A 16,949-nucleotide genomic window follows, 5' to 3' on the forward strand; every position below is an offset into this window, starting at 1 on the left:
TAACTGTATGGATGTAGCAGAGCTGTGTGTGTAAATGTATGGATGATGCAGAGCTGTGTGTGTAACTGTATGGATGATGCCGTGCTGTGTGTGTAACTGCAGAGGCTACTGGGGCGTGTACTAGCCTGACCAGGCAATGGGAGCTAAGACTAATACATGTCAGGATTCAGGGGTAGTGGACCCGCTGTACCACCACGGACGATGACTTAAGCTGATACCTGGAGTCTAAGTGGCACCCGGTTCTCACCAGAGCCACCGCAAAGCACCAGGTCACTCCACAGACAGGACTTTGTCCACAGTGGCGGCCAAGGCGTAGTACAGAGTCGTAAGGCAAAACTGTGGTCGGGGACAAGTAGGAGGTCGAGACAGGCAGCACAGGATCAGAGTCGGGATGCATTGGTAGGCCAGGACAGGCAGCACAGGAGCGAAGTCAGGAACAGAATAGAGGTCACAATGGGATATCAGGATAAACACACATGGCAAGGAGCACAGCGTTCTCTCAGGCATAGAAGCACAAAGATCCGATGGGACACAGGGGCAACTGGCCAGCGGCAATTATCAGCGTGCTGGTCAAATCTCCAGAAGCAGACATGTGCCCTAGGAGCTGGGGGGCGGGCGTGCCAGGCCGCCAGAGCCATTGCTGGAACATGGCAAGGTAAGCCAGACAGCAGGGGTCCCGGCGAGCAGAGAGGGGCATGGGTGCACCTGCCACCTGGGACATGGGGCGCAGGAGCACCCATGTCAATACATGCTCCAGTAGCCTCTGCAGTTTATGTACATATCACTAAAATAAAATTTTTAACAAGTTAGCTTGGGTTCCAGGATTATTAAATTACATTGGGCAGAGGCAGACAGGAGGAATCTACCATCAGATCTACTTTTGATGGTAGATCCCTTATGGTAGGATTCCTTTAATGTTCTTTCGTTTCATGGTGGTCCATCAGTCTACTCACCACCGGTTCAACATTTATTCTACACCGACTCATTTAGTTCTATAATGTGTAAATATTCTCTATTACTTTCATGCAGAGATGGTTCCTTTGTATAAACAGGCTTTTCAGCAGAACTATTGTGACAATATTGGAAGTCAAATAACTGTGTTGATTTTATCAGATATATCATGAATCATGATCTTTTACATAGTTTGAACTGTTGCTCATCTTGTGTCTACCATGCTTAGAGCTCACAAGGGAAACCTTATGTAGAAAATCCATGTTACCCTCGGAATTACAGAGTCAATTTAACAATGAACCACATATTTGGAAGCCTGTGTTCTGCATCTTACCGACCAGCAACCTACAATGCCGAGCATCTCATTAATTTTGTGGGAAGAGGAGAACCAGCCCAATGTATGGAGAAAGTGTCTAATCTGTTTAATTATAAGTCATGTCATGGCAAGCAAGACTGTTCATTTGATGATGTTTACCAGCCCAAGGTGAAAGGAGGATTTTCGGTAAGCAGTTGTTATTATTGTGTCTTGGTGCCTTAGTCAGTCCTACCTCTGAAGTAATTATAATAGAAGTAATATAGTTCTGTCCTGCAGTCTGTTTTTTTTTTAATGTTGTCTTGGTTGCTGTTTAGTATACTATGATTTCTGGCTAAGGCCCCTTGCACACTCGCGTTGCAGATCACATCAGAGTCCGAATAGGGTGTGATCAGGGTTAGGTCAGTGAAAAACTGACGTTTCAATCAGTTTTCAGTCAGAGTTTGTTCAGTGTCTAAGTTTTTCACGCGCCTTTTTTGATGTTTCCAATGCATTTTCAATGAGTTTTTAACGCCTGTGAAAAAGACTCAGGGCTGAGTTCTATCTTTTCTATGGCAATTGATCAGTGAAAAACGCATTGCACTTGCTTTGGACTTTTGTTTGTCTCAGAGTGCAATGCGTTTTTGATGCATCTCCATAGACTTGTATGGTGCGTTTTTCACGTGCGTGACTTGCAAATGTAGAGCATGCTGAGATTTAAAAGGCTGCTAAAAAATATGCACATATGTGCGTGAAAAAAAAGTCTGAAAGTCTGCAAGTCTGAAAAAACCCATTGAATACAACGGGTCAGAGTGCAATGCAAGTTCTGTGCATCAAAAGCACGCGCATGAAAAACGCAAGTGGATAAGGGGCCTTAGAAGTGCCTCATAGGGCAGCCCACTAAAACATATTTATACTTGAATTGTGCTAAAGTCTTTTAGTTGCATGACCTTTTATGTCATATATTACAATATATCTTCAATACAGTTAACTATTTTTTTATGTTCCAGGCATTTTCTGGTTTTTACTACACAGCCAGTGCTTTAAATCTTACTGGGAATTTCCATTTAAATGAATTCAACTCAAGTATGTCTTCTTTCTGTAGTCAGGAATGGAGCAAGGTTTGTATGATGTGCATATTTTTTTCACATAACAAAAGTTTAAATCAGGAAAGTTGAATTTGGGCCTCTAACCCTAACATGAATTACATATTTAGCTGGTTATTTCTTAGCAGAATATAACATATTAATACAGTGTCTAAAGTGAACTCTGTTCCTATACATTTAGTCTCAAGAGGAGTAATGGGCAGTCTGTATATTACAGCGAGATTCATAAGCAATACTTTACATGTCTTTATATTTATGCTTTTAGTACAGCTTATCTTTTTCTCTTCTAGCTTCCACAGATCCTATCCAGATTTAATGAAACATATGCAAGATCATATTGTTTTTCAGCTAATTACATCTACAATCTATTAGTCGATGGATATAAATTTGACAGTGATTCCTGGCCGCAAATTCTGTTTCAGAAAGAGGTAAATAATTACTTAAATAGTGGATTTGTTGGCATTGCATATGTTTCTTTTATACAGTTCCAATGTGGAAAACACTGAGGGTAATTTTTGATTACGCAGGCTCATGGGACAGCTCTGTTTCTGTCCGCTGCCCTTCAAATGTTGGGGGAGTAAACCTGAGAGAGTCCCTTGTTGAAAAGGACCCGGGGGTAATAGTAGATCATAGATTAAATTAACAGCATGCAATGTCAATCAGATGCCTCTAAAGCTAGTAGGATCTTGTCATGTATCAAAAGTGGTATGGACTCTCTTGATAGGGATGTAATATTACCACTATACAAGGCACTGGTTCGGCCACACCTGGAATATGCTGTCCAGTTCTGGGCACCAGTACATAAAAAGGATGCCCTGGAGCTGGAGAGGGTTCAACGTAGAGCCACAAAAATGATAGATGTTATGGAGGGTCAGGAATGGAGCAAGGTTTGTATGATGTGCATATTTTTTTCATATAACAAAAGTTTAAATCAGGAAAGTTGAATTTGGGCATCTAGATTTATTTAGTCTGGAAAAGAGACGACTAAGATGGTACATGATTAATTTATATAAATACATCAATGGTCCATACAAAAAATATGGTGGTAAGCTGTTCCAAATAAAATCAAATCCATAGATGAGGGGGCACTGTCTGCAGCTGGAGAAATCAAGGTTTAATCACCAGAGGCTACAGGGCTTTTTCACTATGAAAACGTTCAATCTGTGGAATAGCCTGCCTCAGTAGGGACAGCAGAGAGCTTTGGGAAGATGTCTTTTTACACCTAAATAACATTGATGGTTATGTTATAGAGAATTGTCTCCCTAAATCCCTTCCTCATCCAATCCCTTCCTAGGTTGAACTTGATGGACATGTGTCTTTTTAGAAACCGTATATACTAAATAAACTAGTTTGGCCTAAAATGTGTTGTTACAACAACAACATAACAATGGGACTTTTTTATGCCAAAAAAGCCCAGGAAAAACCAATTATTAATAGCCTCATTACCGTATATACTCGAGTATAAGCCGACCTGAGTATAAGCCGAGACCCCTAATTTTAACACCAAAACTGGGAAAACCTATTGATTCGAGCATAAGCCAAGGGTGGGAAATGCATTGATCACAGACCCCCCAGTATACAGCCAGCCCAGCCTGCCCCCAGTAGTATATAGCCAGCCTGCCCCCATTAGTATACAGCCAGCCTGCCCCCTGTAGTATACAGCCAGCCCAGCCTGCCCCCAGTAGTATACAGCCAACCCAGCCTGCCCCCAGTAGTATACAGCCAGCCCAGCCTTCCCCCTGTAGTATACAGCCAGCCCAGCCTGCCCCTTGTATTATACAGCCATCCCAGCCTGCCCCCAGTAGTATACATCCAGCCCAGCCTGCCCCCAGTAGTATACAGCCATCCCAACCTGCCTCCAGTAGTATACAGCCAGCCCAGCCTGCCCCCAGTAGTATACAGCCAGCCCAGCCTGCCCCCAGTAGTATACATCCAGCCCAGCCTGCCCCCTGTAGTATACAGCCAGCCCAGCCTGCCCCCAGTAGTATACAGCCATCCCAACCTGCCTCCAGTAGTATACAGCCAGCCCAGCCTGCCCCCAGTAGTATACAGCCAGCCCAGCCTGCCCCCAGTAGTATACAGCCAGCCCAGCCTGCGCCCTGTAGTATACAGCCAGCCCAGCCTGCCCCCAGTAGTATACAGCCAGCCCAGCCTGCCCCCAGTAGTATACAGCCAGCCCAGCAATTAAAAAAAAAAACCCTATACACTCATCCTTCGGGCGGCCCTGATGCACAGCCCTGCTCCCCCGATGTCAGCCCGAGGCCCTTCCCGGTCTTCCCGATCGGCAGGTGCATAGTATGACGGGCCGCTGCTGACGTCATACTATGCGCCGGCCGTGAAGAAACATGGCCGCGCCCTGCAGGATGTTACCGAAGACAGAAGAAGTTGGAAGACAGAAGAGGACCCGCGCTGACATCGGGGGAGCAGCGCGGACATCGGGGGGGCAGCACTGCGCATCGGGGCCGCTGGAGGGTGAGTATATAAGCTTTTTTTGTTTAAGTGCTGGGTTGGTTGTATTGACTCGTGTACTTTTACACAAGTATACATGGTATCTTAGGATTTTCAGAGTTACTTTCCTTACAATTTTTACAAAACAAACATGGAAGGGGATTTATAGGAATTAATAGAAACTAACATTGCAAGTTACAGCTGTATTTGCATTATTTCTTGCCCTCTTGCCTCGCGACCATGAGTTCACTGGGGTCGGATGCAGAAGGAAGATTAACTTTCCCAACCGTCCCCTCTCCATAGAAAACCGAACAATCATGTCCTATTTCTTGGCCTCGGTCACTGTGCGATGATGCGATATGTCGGCACCACAATTTAGCTTCTTTTCTGAAACTCACAGGTATATTTGGGTGCAGTTTTTGAATCCACCCACTTTTCATGAACTTCTAGTTACTCTAGCACTCTTTAGGGCAATTTTTGGCACAAAATAAGACCAACAAAAAGTTCAACAAATTCTTTTACACCTTTATAAATCTGGAGACGCTTTCTGCCGTACGCCAAATTATTAAGCCCTTGCAACACAATCTAAAATTACAGTCTAAAAAACAACACAATCTTTAAATAATAATAACAATGTGAAAATAGAAACTGTGTTAATTTATTGAAAAGTAAAATCTAAAACATTATATTCAGTGTATGTATTCAGCAGTTACAGCCTGCAGTCCTCTTGGGTATGATGCCACAAGGTTTGCAGAGCTGGATTTGGGGATATTCTGCCATTCTTCTCTGCAGAGCAGAAAAATTCTTTCAGTTTGGATGGGGAGAGCTATTTTCTCGTTCTCCTAATTTGGCCAGTCCTAATGTGTATTTGGCCAGTCCTAATGTGGGCTGTCATCTCGGTATATTGGATCTGGCGCATATATTGATATGTCTCATGCAACCCATAAATAATAAAGTATTGAATAATTCTGTGTGATATAATATTTGATTTTGGCGTTGATATGTATTGTCAGCTACAAGACTTTTAAAGATGGGGAGTATCTTTGCAAATAATGTGCAAAAAAAACCCCAAAATAAATCACAGCTAGACTCTTGTTAAGGGTTAGAAACATCTGAAAGATGATCAAGAGAAATGTGAGTCACACAGAGCAAAACCTTAAAGGGGTATTCTCATCTGGGCATTCACATTTAATTAAATTCATTTGCCATATGCAAACATTTCTTCAATTGGATGTTATTAAAAAAAATGTTCCTGTGTGAAGATAATTTCTCATAAATGTAGTCATGTAGTCCCTTAGAAACGAGATGGCTTCCTCGGATACGGCCACGTCACACTCTGGCAGCAGTGGCCAGACTTGCGCTAATGAGCTCTGCCTGACCACCTGGATTCAGCATTCATTACCACAGGACGGCTGTGGGACCTGCAGTAACTCCCAGACATTTAATATTCAGAAACTTTTTGTTTCTTTGTGCAATCTCTCCAGCAGACGTGGCCGTAACCAAGGACACAGTCTTGTTTCTAAGGGACCATATAAGTTACATTTATGATAAATTATCTTCACACAGGAACATTTTTTTTAATAACATCTAATTGAAGAAATGTTTATAAATGGCAGATTAATGAAACTGAAAGTGAATGCCCAGTTGAGAATACCCCTTTAAGTGTCAGAGGGTCTCAATCTATAATGTAATATAGGTGGTTTGGGTGGCTGCCTGAGGCCAAAGGCTTCTAGGGGGCCCTTTTCCATCTGAACCAATTGCCAAGTTTTATACTGCCATGTAGAGCTAATAAAGAAGAGGACCTCCAGCTAATAATTCTAATAGGCTGCCATGTCAACGCTTGACCACAAACGAAACTCCAACACTTTTACATATACTTAATATATTAAATTTCCCCCCATTATGTCTAAAGATTCTGAACCAGTGTGTTTGGATCTAAATGTAGGAGAAATTATTTGCTTAATGACATACATGATGATCATAGCTTGTGGTTGCTGGCTGCATTATAAAGCTTACACTTGCAAGCAGCATCTATTAAATATTAAACCCCTCCGATGCCACAGTCCTTTAAAACCACGGTGTCTAAGAGTAAGTAAGATGAAAGCAGTTACCTACCAACAACAATCACCTATATGCCTGTTGTTCATGTGATAACCCTTATTTTTAGCCTGATATATAATTTATTTTTATTTGACAGGTTGGCAACAGCAGTATTGCTTGGTCTCTGGGTTACATGCTAAATCTCACCAATATGATCCCTGCAGAAAGACCCTTAATTCTTCTCCCTATGAAGCCAACTGTCTTTGCTGGACTTCTATTCTTGTTTGCAGCAATAACATTACTATGTCTGATTCTCCTTGTAATTTTACTTGTCCGTGCTTGCTAGGCTAATATTTAACCTTCAATGTAAAGGTCTACCAGAATGATTAATTGAGGGACCTATGTTTATCTGGTTTATATGCAAGACTGCTCAAATAATCACATGCTGAGAAGTATTCTTCCTTGCAAAGTTTTGGATTTAATCCAGAAAATGTACTGTGCCAAATAAGGTGCGCCAGGGCACATCCTCATACTACAAGGAAGTAACCTCAGGGAAAGGAGAGTGAACAATGCTGATGGGAATTTGCTCTGCAATACCAAGGTTGGATGCTAAAGATGCTAAAGGAAGATATTAAGACATGGGGTTTGTATGAAGAACTATATCAACATATTGCATATTATTTAATTTCCAGAGACATTTAAACTTGTGGATTTATAGATGTATGAAAGTGATATTGTAGTCTGTAGATTATATTACTCTTCTGGTTATCTGTAAAGACATTTCTTGTATATTACTACTGCAAAATAATAGTGAATAGTTTACAAAAATCTGCTGACACTGATCTATCCGGCACTCTGGGGGAGATAAGATGAAAATTCTGTAATTTGACAGTAGCAATTCAAAAATGTATATTTTGATACATTTGACCTTTTTGATCTGATTTAATGAAAAAGCCTGAAGATTAGGCCAAAACATTACATGTACATTGTTCAATTGTTACTAATAATTTCACTAACTTGTAACTCATCTCCAGTCTTCTTTCCCAGTATAGCAGTGTCAGCAGTTTTCAAGGGTCAGATAGTATAAAAGCAACTGGAAAACCTAATGCTGATACATAGAAATATACTGTAGTTATATAGATTGATGCTTTTTGGGTTTTGCCACTGAACTGAACCACTTTAATAAAATTCTATGCTATCTGGACAAATTGATTGCATTATAGCAATCCATTTGATGAATAAAATGTTATCTGTGTTGGCTGTTTTTCTCTTTAACATTTCCTTTAAAATTTGAAAAAATAATAACACACAAGCAGCAGTTTCATTCCCCACTTACAAACTAGAGACTCAACAATGAGTGGGATGAGTGGGGCTGGTACCATGTTTTTACATACATTTCATTTTCTGCTTGCTACAGTGAGATGGTTCCAATGGTAGATCCAAGCTGATCAGTCTACGTTATTAGAATGCTATTGGATTACGTTTGATGCAGTAATCACTATACAGGCAGTCCCCGGGTTACATACAAGATAGGGTCTGTAGGTTTGTTCTTAAGTTGAATTTGTATGTAAGTCGGAACTGTATATTTTATCATTGTAATCCCAGCCAGAACTTTTTTGGTCTCTATGACAATTGGATTTTAAAAATGTTGGGTTGTCATAAGAACCAGGATTAACAATAAAGCTTCATTACAGACACCTGTGATAACTGTTATAGCTGATTATTGTAGCCTAGGACTAAAGTACAATAAATTACCAATATCCAGTGGTCCGTTTGTAACTAGGGGTCGTATGTAAGTCGAGTGTTCTTAAGTAGGGGACCGCCTGTATACACACAAAAAGAAAGTCCAAGCAACACAATAAATAAAGAAAAAAGTAGAAAGTAGGTGCACATTTTATAAGACCAGGCAAGAGATCCTTCAATGAAAGAAGCACTGTAATGTGATACCAAAGTGGTCCTTTTTACTATATAGACGTGTTCAACGTCTTTTTGTATGAGGCTGTGATCACACGTGGCATTTGTATTGCCTTTGGAAACTAAATGCACTTAGGGAGTGGCTCAATCGCATATACGTTACCCGTTTGCATTATTGCAATGCAAAACACTGGGGCTCATTTACTAAGTGTTTCCTGACAATTTCCATTTTGCGCCACGGATTTTGGCGCACCCGATCAGATTTTGGCGGATCCGCGCGCGCTTGCACGCAACACAAATCGGGGGCAGGCCATCGGACAACCCGATGGATTTGGACTACGCGCAGGGTTTAACATTTCGAATTGTGTCGCAAGACACGCACTTTCAAGCATGGCATTTGCATAGAATTTCTTACCACAATGTAAATGCTCTGGGCTGAACAGAGTCATAACGTATGAAATAAAGAGGACCATTTAGGGATCACATTTTTTAATTTTAAAGTGTTGTGTTTTTTTTTCTTTTGGGATATATATATATATATATATATATACATAACAAAATATTAATAAAACTGTTTTCTTTGCTCTCATTTTTCATGAGCTAAAGATCTAAGACATTTGCTGATCTGAAAGTCTTTGACAAAAACCTTCTTACCAGAGGTGAAGTGGGCGTAGACTAATCAGTCTATGCCCTTAAGCTGAGGCCAGTTAGTTTTCCCACAGATCCCATGATGCCTTGTGTTCTCTCTCCAAGGAATTTAGCTTTAAATCCATGTAGTTCCCCACAAGTAAGTCCACTGGACACTGCACAGTGCCCATACAGGATGTATATGGTGACCAGCCTGGCAGCTTCCATCACATGGAGGAGCAGGGGACATGTAATAAGTGGTAGAAATCATAAATAAACCAGTTACATGCAATCTATAGCCTGTGCTATAGCCTTAGTGAGCACTAAGGGTTAATAGCTTATCTGCACAATGTACAAAGTGCCAATGACCAGGTGGGGGAAGGGCTTGAGCATGAGAGAGACAGATAAAGTTCTGTAGAATCACAGACTGGGATGGAGGTACTGATAGGGAACAGGGGAGATCTTATATCTAATTTTTCTGTGCAGGAGATATCTGTATCCATGGTTATGAACATCAGAGCTCTGCTACATACACAGAGAGCTCTCTCACATGACCTCTTCTGTAAAAAGCAGCCCCACCCTCCCATTAAACCATCCAGTTTGTAGAGTTTGATTATCCCCTTAAGGACACAGGGTTTTTTCCAAGTACAGAGTTGTGGCAGTGCTTATTTTCTGCATAACAAATTTTACTTCTCCGTGACGCTATTTATTATTCCCTGCCGTGTACTGGGAAACAGGTAGAAAATTCCAAATGTGGTGAAATTGGGAAAAAAACGCATTTATGTCACTTTTTTGTGGGCTCAGATTTTACAACTTTCACTGTGTTCTCCAAATAACACCTCTGTTTTATTCTTTACTTCGGTACGATCATGGTGATTCCAAATTTATGTACATTTTTTATTGTATTTTAATACATTTTAAAAAATGAAACAAATATGTACAGAATTTTTTTTTTTTTTTTGCCATCTTCTGATGCAATAACTTTTTGAGGACTGTGCAACTGTTTGATCAATTTTTATTACATTTGAAGAAAAAAATGTAAAAAGGTGTAAAAGTCACGTTTTGGACATTTGGGCGCTATTTTCCGTTATGGGGTTCACCGTCCGCAATAATAGTTTATATATTTTGATAGATTGGGCATGTTGAGACGAGGAGATACCTAACATGTTTGTGAATTTTACTGTTGATTACGTTTAATTTCAGTTCTAGGGAAAGGGGGGGTGATTAGAATTTTTAGTTCTTTACATTTTTTTATTTTTTTTTTATTATTTATTTTTTAGATCCTCTAGGGCAGCGATGGCAAACCTTTTAGCGGCCGAGTGTCCAAAATGCAACCCAAAACCCCCCTAATTTTTTCATGAGGTGCCAACCTAAAATTAAAGCAGTAATTTATTGCTCCCTGTTCAACAACTTTCAATCATATTAGCCTCCTGATGACAGCAACATAGTAGAAAGATGGAAAATTTTCATCATTTTAGTTTCTTTCCAGTGTCCCTCTGTACACAGAGAATTGTGGGGTCAGCAGGAGGTCCTCCAAAGATAATTTTTTTCCTGTCTACTCATTCTCCTTCTTCCTACAGTCCCTAGTAACGAAGTAAGTATCAAAATATGACTGAAAGCAGCATCTTTTAAGTGGCTTGCAACTGCAGGAAGATTCCTTGAGTCCTGTATGATGTGCTTGGACGATGGCCCGGGTGCCCACAGAAAGAGCTCTGAGTGCCGCCTCTGGCACCTGTGCCATGGGTTCGCTAGCACTGCCCTAAGGTACTTTAACCTTAGATGGTCTGATCGTTCCTAACATATACTGCAGTACTACTGTATTGCAGTATGTGGCATTTTTACACAGTATTCATTACAATGAGCAACTGGCATGCATGTGTCTGTATGTGCAACATCACCCCCCCCCCCCATCCCCGATGGCTGGAGGATCCGGGGACCTGAATACCTGAGTGGCTGGCTAGTGCGGCCCAGCGGTGATCGTGGGAAGATATCCTCACAGCCTGGATAAACAGGTTCAGGCTGGGGAAGGAGAGTTGGCTGCTTCAGCAGCAAAGTTGGAGCAGAGCCCTGGATAATGGAGCTCTTCTTGGGGCCTGGTCTCCTATGGAGGACTCTCTGGAACTTTGCAGCCACAAGGGGCCCTATCAACTCCCCTTGTGAGGTGGCACCTCCCTTATCCAACCAGCTTGCTTTTTCAATTACAATGATACATAACATCTGATTGGTTACAGTACCTCTCACAGAGTAACCTGTTGCATGGAGAGGGATTTCAGTTTTGCAACATTGAATTGGCCCTCGTGTTGGTAGGGATGTTGCATATGTATGTTTCTGTGTCTGCATGTGTATAAAAAAAAATTTACATACAGCATATGACTTATATATATGCCAGGCACATGCACACATAAGCGTGCATAGTTCTGAATGTAAGTGTGTGTATATATGTATGCATAATTAACCCCTTCACGCTCCGTGGCAGATATATCCGCCACGGAGCGCAGTGACTTAGCGCTCAGTGGCGGATATATCCGCCACGGCGCCTATGCCGGCTCGGCTCTGGATCAGAGCCGAACCGGCATCGGGAAACACGGGGTGCCGGCTGTAACTAATAGCCGGCACCCCAGTGTAACACCCGCGATCGGAGTTGTCTCCGATCGCGGGTGCTTAACCCGTTAAATGCCGCTGTCAGCGCGACCGCAGCATCTAACATGCATCTGAGGGGTCTTTCCCCCACGATCGCCCCCCCCGAACCGTTTTCGGGGGGCGCCGATCGTTGCTATAGGGATCTGGACCCCAGAGTTACTTGCAAGAATTGCCAGTAAGATGGCGTCTGTGACGTCATCTTACTGGCACAGTGCCAGCCTATGCAAGTGTATAGGCTGACACTGATAATACTCTGCAATACATCAGTATTGCAGAATATTATCATGAAGAAGCAATCAGAAGATTGCTTGTTCATGTCCCATGGTATAAAAGTGAAAAAGTAAAAAAAAAAAAAAGTTATTCAATAAAAAAATAAAGTCATAAATCACTAAAAATTCCCCAAACTCCCAAAACATATAAAGAGACATATAACTCAAAAAAAGTCTAAATCATAACACAAACCCCACATATATAGTATCACCGCGTCCGTAACAACCCGTAGAATAACAGTAAATCATTATTGAACCCCCACGATAAACGCCGTAAAAAAAAACTGTTATAAACCCTCCAAGAATTATGATTTTTACCTTTTCAATCCCACAAAAAATGCTATAAAATGCGATCAAAAAACCATATGTACTCAGACATGATACTGGTGCAAAGTACAACATGTCCCGCAAAAGACAAGCCATCAACCAGCTCCGTAGCCAAAAAAGTAACAATGTTATGCCACTTGGAAGACGGCAATACATAAATGATAGATTTTTCCCCACATTAGGGTTTTGTTTGACAAATTTATTAAAACGTAAGAAAATATATTCATGTCTGGTATCCCCGTAATCGTATCAACCCATAGAATAAAGATAACAGGATTATTAGGCTATACAGTGAACACCAAAAAAAAAAAAAGTAAAAAATCCAGTACAGAATTGATGCTTTTGTACTCCTGCCCTCAAAAAAAGTTCCTAAATTTTCAACAATAGGTGATACCAACCCCAAAATGGTAACAATGGAAAAAGCATCTCATCCCGCAAAAAAAATGCCATCACATGGCCCCAATAACGAAAAAGCAAAAATTTTATAGCCTTCAAAAGGGGCCAATGAGGAAACTAAAATCCTGGCAGCTGCAGCGCCCTCCTTCCCTTCTGCACCTCGCTGTGCCCCCATAAAACAAGTTACGGCCACATGTGGGGGGTCTTTGTACTCAGGAGAAATTGCAGAACAAATTGTATGGTGGGTTTTCTCTTTTTATATTTTGGAAATGTGTAAATTTTAGTGCTAAATGAACGTATAAGGGAACAATATGACCATTCTAAATTTTACCTCCATTTTGATTCAATTACTATGAAGATCTCAAGGGGTTAACAATCTTCGTAAAAGCTGTTTCTGATAGCTTGAGGGGTGCAGATTTGAAAATGGGTTGGTTATATAGGGTTTTTTGATGCTAAATATGTAAAATTTCATTCAAAACTGTTTTTATCCCCAAAATAGTCAATTCTGAAAATCTGGAAAAGCGATATTCTATTTGTAAGCCGCGTGACATCAAAATAAATTATCCAAACATTTCAGAAATTATGAAAATGTAAAATAGACAAATGGGAAATGTTATTCAGCAACTTATTTAGGTGGTAAATCTATCTGCCTGAAAACGCAATGATTTAGAATTTCGAAAATGGCAAATTTTTCAAAAAATTTATCATATTTTCTTTTTTTTGTAAATAAACGCAAAACTTATCTGCCAAAATTTACCACTAAAATGAAGTACAACATGTGGGGAAAAAACAATCTCAGAATCGTTTTGATAAGTAACAGTGTTCAAAAGTTATAACCATATAAAGCGAAGCAAGTCCGAATCCAAAAAATCGGGCTGAGCCTTAAGCTACAAAATGGCTGCGTCCTTAAGGGGTTAATGGTTATTTGTAGTAATATGTGTGTATATTTTTATGCCTATATAGAGCAGGGCATTTATTGGTGCATAGGTAATTATTTATAAGAGATATTTTTATATATACGTAAAGCACATTTCACCTCTCCATCGCACCCTCCATCGTTCTGTTCCATTATTTATAATAAGAAAAGTAGAGCAGCAGCGCACATAATTTTTGCCCACAAAATTTGCCGGTCAGGGGCCCAGAAATTCCTAGTGGCAGCCCTATTCAATATAGCAGACATATCGCCATCTATTGGGCTTTTCTAGTTAGTGTATTCTTTTATAGTTGTTTTTGTCCTATCTTTTAACTCTGTGTATGTTTAAAATTATATTCACTGATTCTATCACTGATATATTTGTTTAACCCCCTAACGACATGTGACTTAATAGTATGTCACACTTAAACAGCGTGTGTATGGGTACTCTCCATACAAGGTGGGTGTTTGCTGCATATTGCAGAAACACACACCGGGTGTTACCAGGCAAAGCTGCTGTTTTAAACCTTTTATTACAATGTGCAATTTGCACGTTGTAATAGATGATGTGTAAAATGCACATATATTGCCATACTGCATTTTTGTCAATTTCACCGCATTTGGAACATTGCCAGTATATTGCATGTTACATTAAAAGCTGCCACTGGAAGGATAACGTGGCAGATTTATTTTGCTTTCTCCAACAGTTTTCTGGTGGAGAAGACACATAAAACTCCTCCAGTTTGAATGTTTTATGACCTAAACACAACGTTGGGCGTGTCGAGGCAGAGAGCAGGGCATTCAGTGGGTGAGCTAGGGCATAAATGCCCCAAACCACCTCATTTACTATAGTCTGTTGGAAAACCTGCAGAGACTATAGTAATAATTCCTTTATTCAGGGCCGGCTCCAGTTTTCAGTAGGCCCTTGGGCGACAGAGCTTAAGTGGGCCCCTTTGCAGTGCCAGCATTAAAAATTCAAAAACTAAAATGGTCTCCTATTGCCTGAAATATTCCCCATTTTATCATCCCCTAACAGCCGTGTCATGGTCAGGGCAGTTTTGAGGTTATTTAACCAACAGGGCGAACCTAAAAATGTGTTCCCCTCCACTAGGCCAAGTAATAAAACTGAAACTGCAACTCAGCTGCTGCAGAACCTCATAATACACACCTCAACTGCAGCAAAACCTCATAATACACACCTCAACACTGCAGAACCTCATAATACACACTTCTGCTGCTGCGGAATCTCATAATACACATCACTGCTGCGGCAGAACCTCATAATACACAGCTTAGCTGCTGCGGAACCTCATAATACACATCACTGCTGCTGCAGAACCTCATAATACACACCTCAGCTGCTGCAGAACCTCATAATACACACCTCAGCTTCTGCAGAACCTCATAATACACATCTCAGCTTCTGCAGAACCTCATAATACACACCTGAGCTGCTGCAGAACCTCATAATACACACCTGAGCTGCTGTGTAACCTCATACTACACATCACTGACACAGAACCCTCTCTGCTTCTCATGTATATTTGGATGATTCATATCATTCACACATCCACTCATCCACACATGCAGCAAGACATATATACATGCAGACAGGTACAGAAAAGCATGGAGGCACACACACACTGACAGACAGATACATGCAGACACACATGCAAGCAAACACATCATCACACATACAATTCACTCACTGTATGGATTAGTCATACACATCCATACATGTCACATACCCTGTGGTGTCTGCAGCAGCCCTGGTATCACATAGAGGAGTCTTCAGGCTTCTCCTCCTCCTCCTCCTCGTCCTGATCTCTGAGCTGACAGATTTCTGCTTTACTGCAGCTCCATGTGAAGAGGAGATGGGGGGAGGAGGAGGGGGGATTAACCTGTAATGTGCTGCATCACACAGGCAGCTCTGTAGTCTCTACCTGTGCTGTGCCTTGTCCCAGAGGGGAGAAACGGTGCACAGCTTGTCCTCACAGGAAGTGAAGAGTGAACATGTGCTCAGCGTGTGTGGGCCCCCGGCAGCTCTCTGGGCCCCGGCACTTGCCCAAGTATGCCGGGTGCTGGAGCCGGGGCTGCCTTTATTCATATAGCGCACACAGATTACGCAGCACTGCTCTGAGTTTGCCAAATCAGTCCCTGTTCACATGGGGCTAACAACCTACCAGTATGTTTAGGAGTGTGGGAGGAAACCAGAAGACCCATAGGAAACCCAATGCAAACACAGAGAAAACATACAAACTCTTTGCTGACAAACTCTTTCTTGACCTTGATGGGACTATAGCAATAATCTCTGCCAGGCCAGACTTAGTGTTAACAGGTCAAACCTGGCGGTGACTGCACCTGTATGTACTAAGAGGCCGGAGCATCTTATTAGATATTAGTGGGGGATATTTTAAAGTGCTAATTATCCCCCAATGTGTCCTGCAAAGGCCATCATTTTGAACCTGTTTTTTGGGTCGTTTTTAAGCAGTCCATTAAAAATGCGTTTTTGACCCGTTTTAATTAAGATAATTGGTAAAACTGGTTAAAAACTGATTCATTTTTTAATGGACTGCTTAAAAACGGCCCAAAAATGGGTTCAAAACGCCACGTGTGCCGCTGGCCATATAGCAAGCCCTCATACAGCTCTCTAAAGTGAAAAATAAAACAATTATGGCTTTTAACCCCTTAGCGCTCAACGCCATACAAGTACTGCGCAAGCTCCCACTATTAGCGCTGAGCCAATGCAGGTTCGGGAGTCGCGGGATGTCAGTGGTAATCTACCTGGGATAAGCATGACATGACCGTGACATTTAACCGGTTAAGGGCCCTTTCCTGTTTTTTCATGTCCATTTTTCACTCCCCACCTTCAAAAATCTATAACTTTTTTATTTTTACACGTAAAGAGCTGTGTGATGGCTTGCTTTCTGCGTAACAAATTGCACTTCATAGTGATGGTATTAAATATTCCATGCCATGTACTCGGAAGCGGGAAAAAAATTCCAAATGCAGTGAAAATGCTGAAA

General features: G+C 41.3%; 1 protein-coding gene across 1 annotated transcript in view; it reads left to right on the plus strand.

Annotated features, from left to right (window-relative positions):
- The window catches only part of ENTPD3 (ectonucleoside triphosphate diphosphohydrolase 3), a 34,418-nt gene extending 26,321 nt beyond the window's left edge, over positions 1-8,097 (plus strand). Inside the window, exons 7-10 of the mRNA XM_072153517.1 lie at positions 1,181-1,453; positions 2,254-2,364; positions 2,640-2,777; positions 6,995-8,097. Of these exons, the coding sequence (XP_072009618.1) occupies positions 1,181-1,453; positions 2,254-2,364; positions 2,640-2,777; positions 6,995-7,183 (711 nt within the window). The 3' untranslated portion in view covers positions 7,184-8,097. The remainder of the gene's footprint in view (positions 1-1,180; positions 1,454-2,253; positions 2,365-2,639; positions 2,778-6,994) is intronic.
- Positions 8,098-16,949: the final 8,852 nt, after the last annotated feature.

Source organism: Engystomops pustulosus, chromosome 5 (assembly GCF_040894005.1).
Source record: "Engystomops pustulosus chromosome 5, aEngPut4.maternal, whole genome shotgun sequence".
NCBI lineage: Eukaryota > Metazoa > Chordata > Amphibia > Anura > Leptodactylidae > Engystomops > Engystomops pustulosus.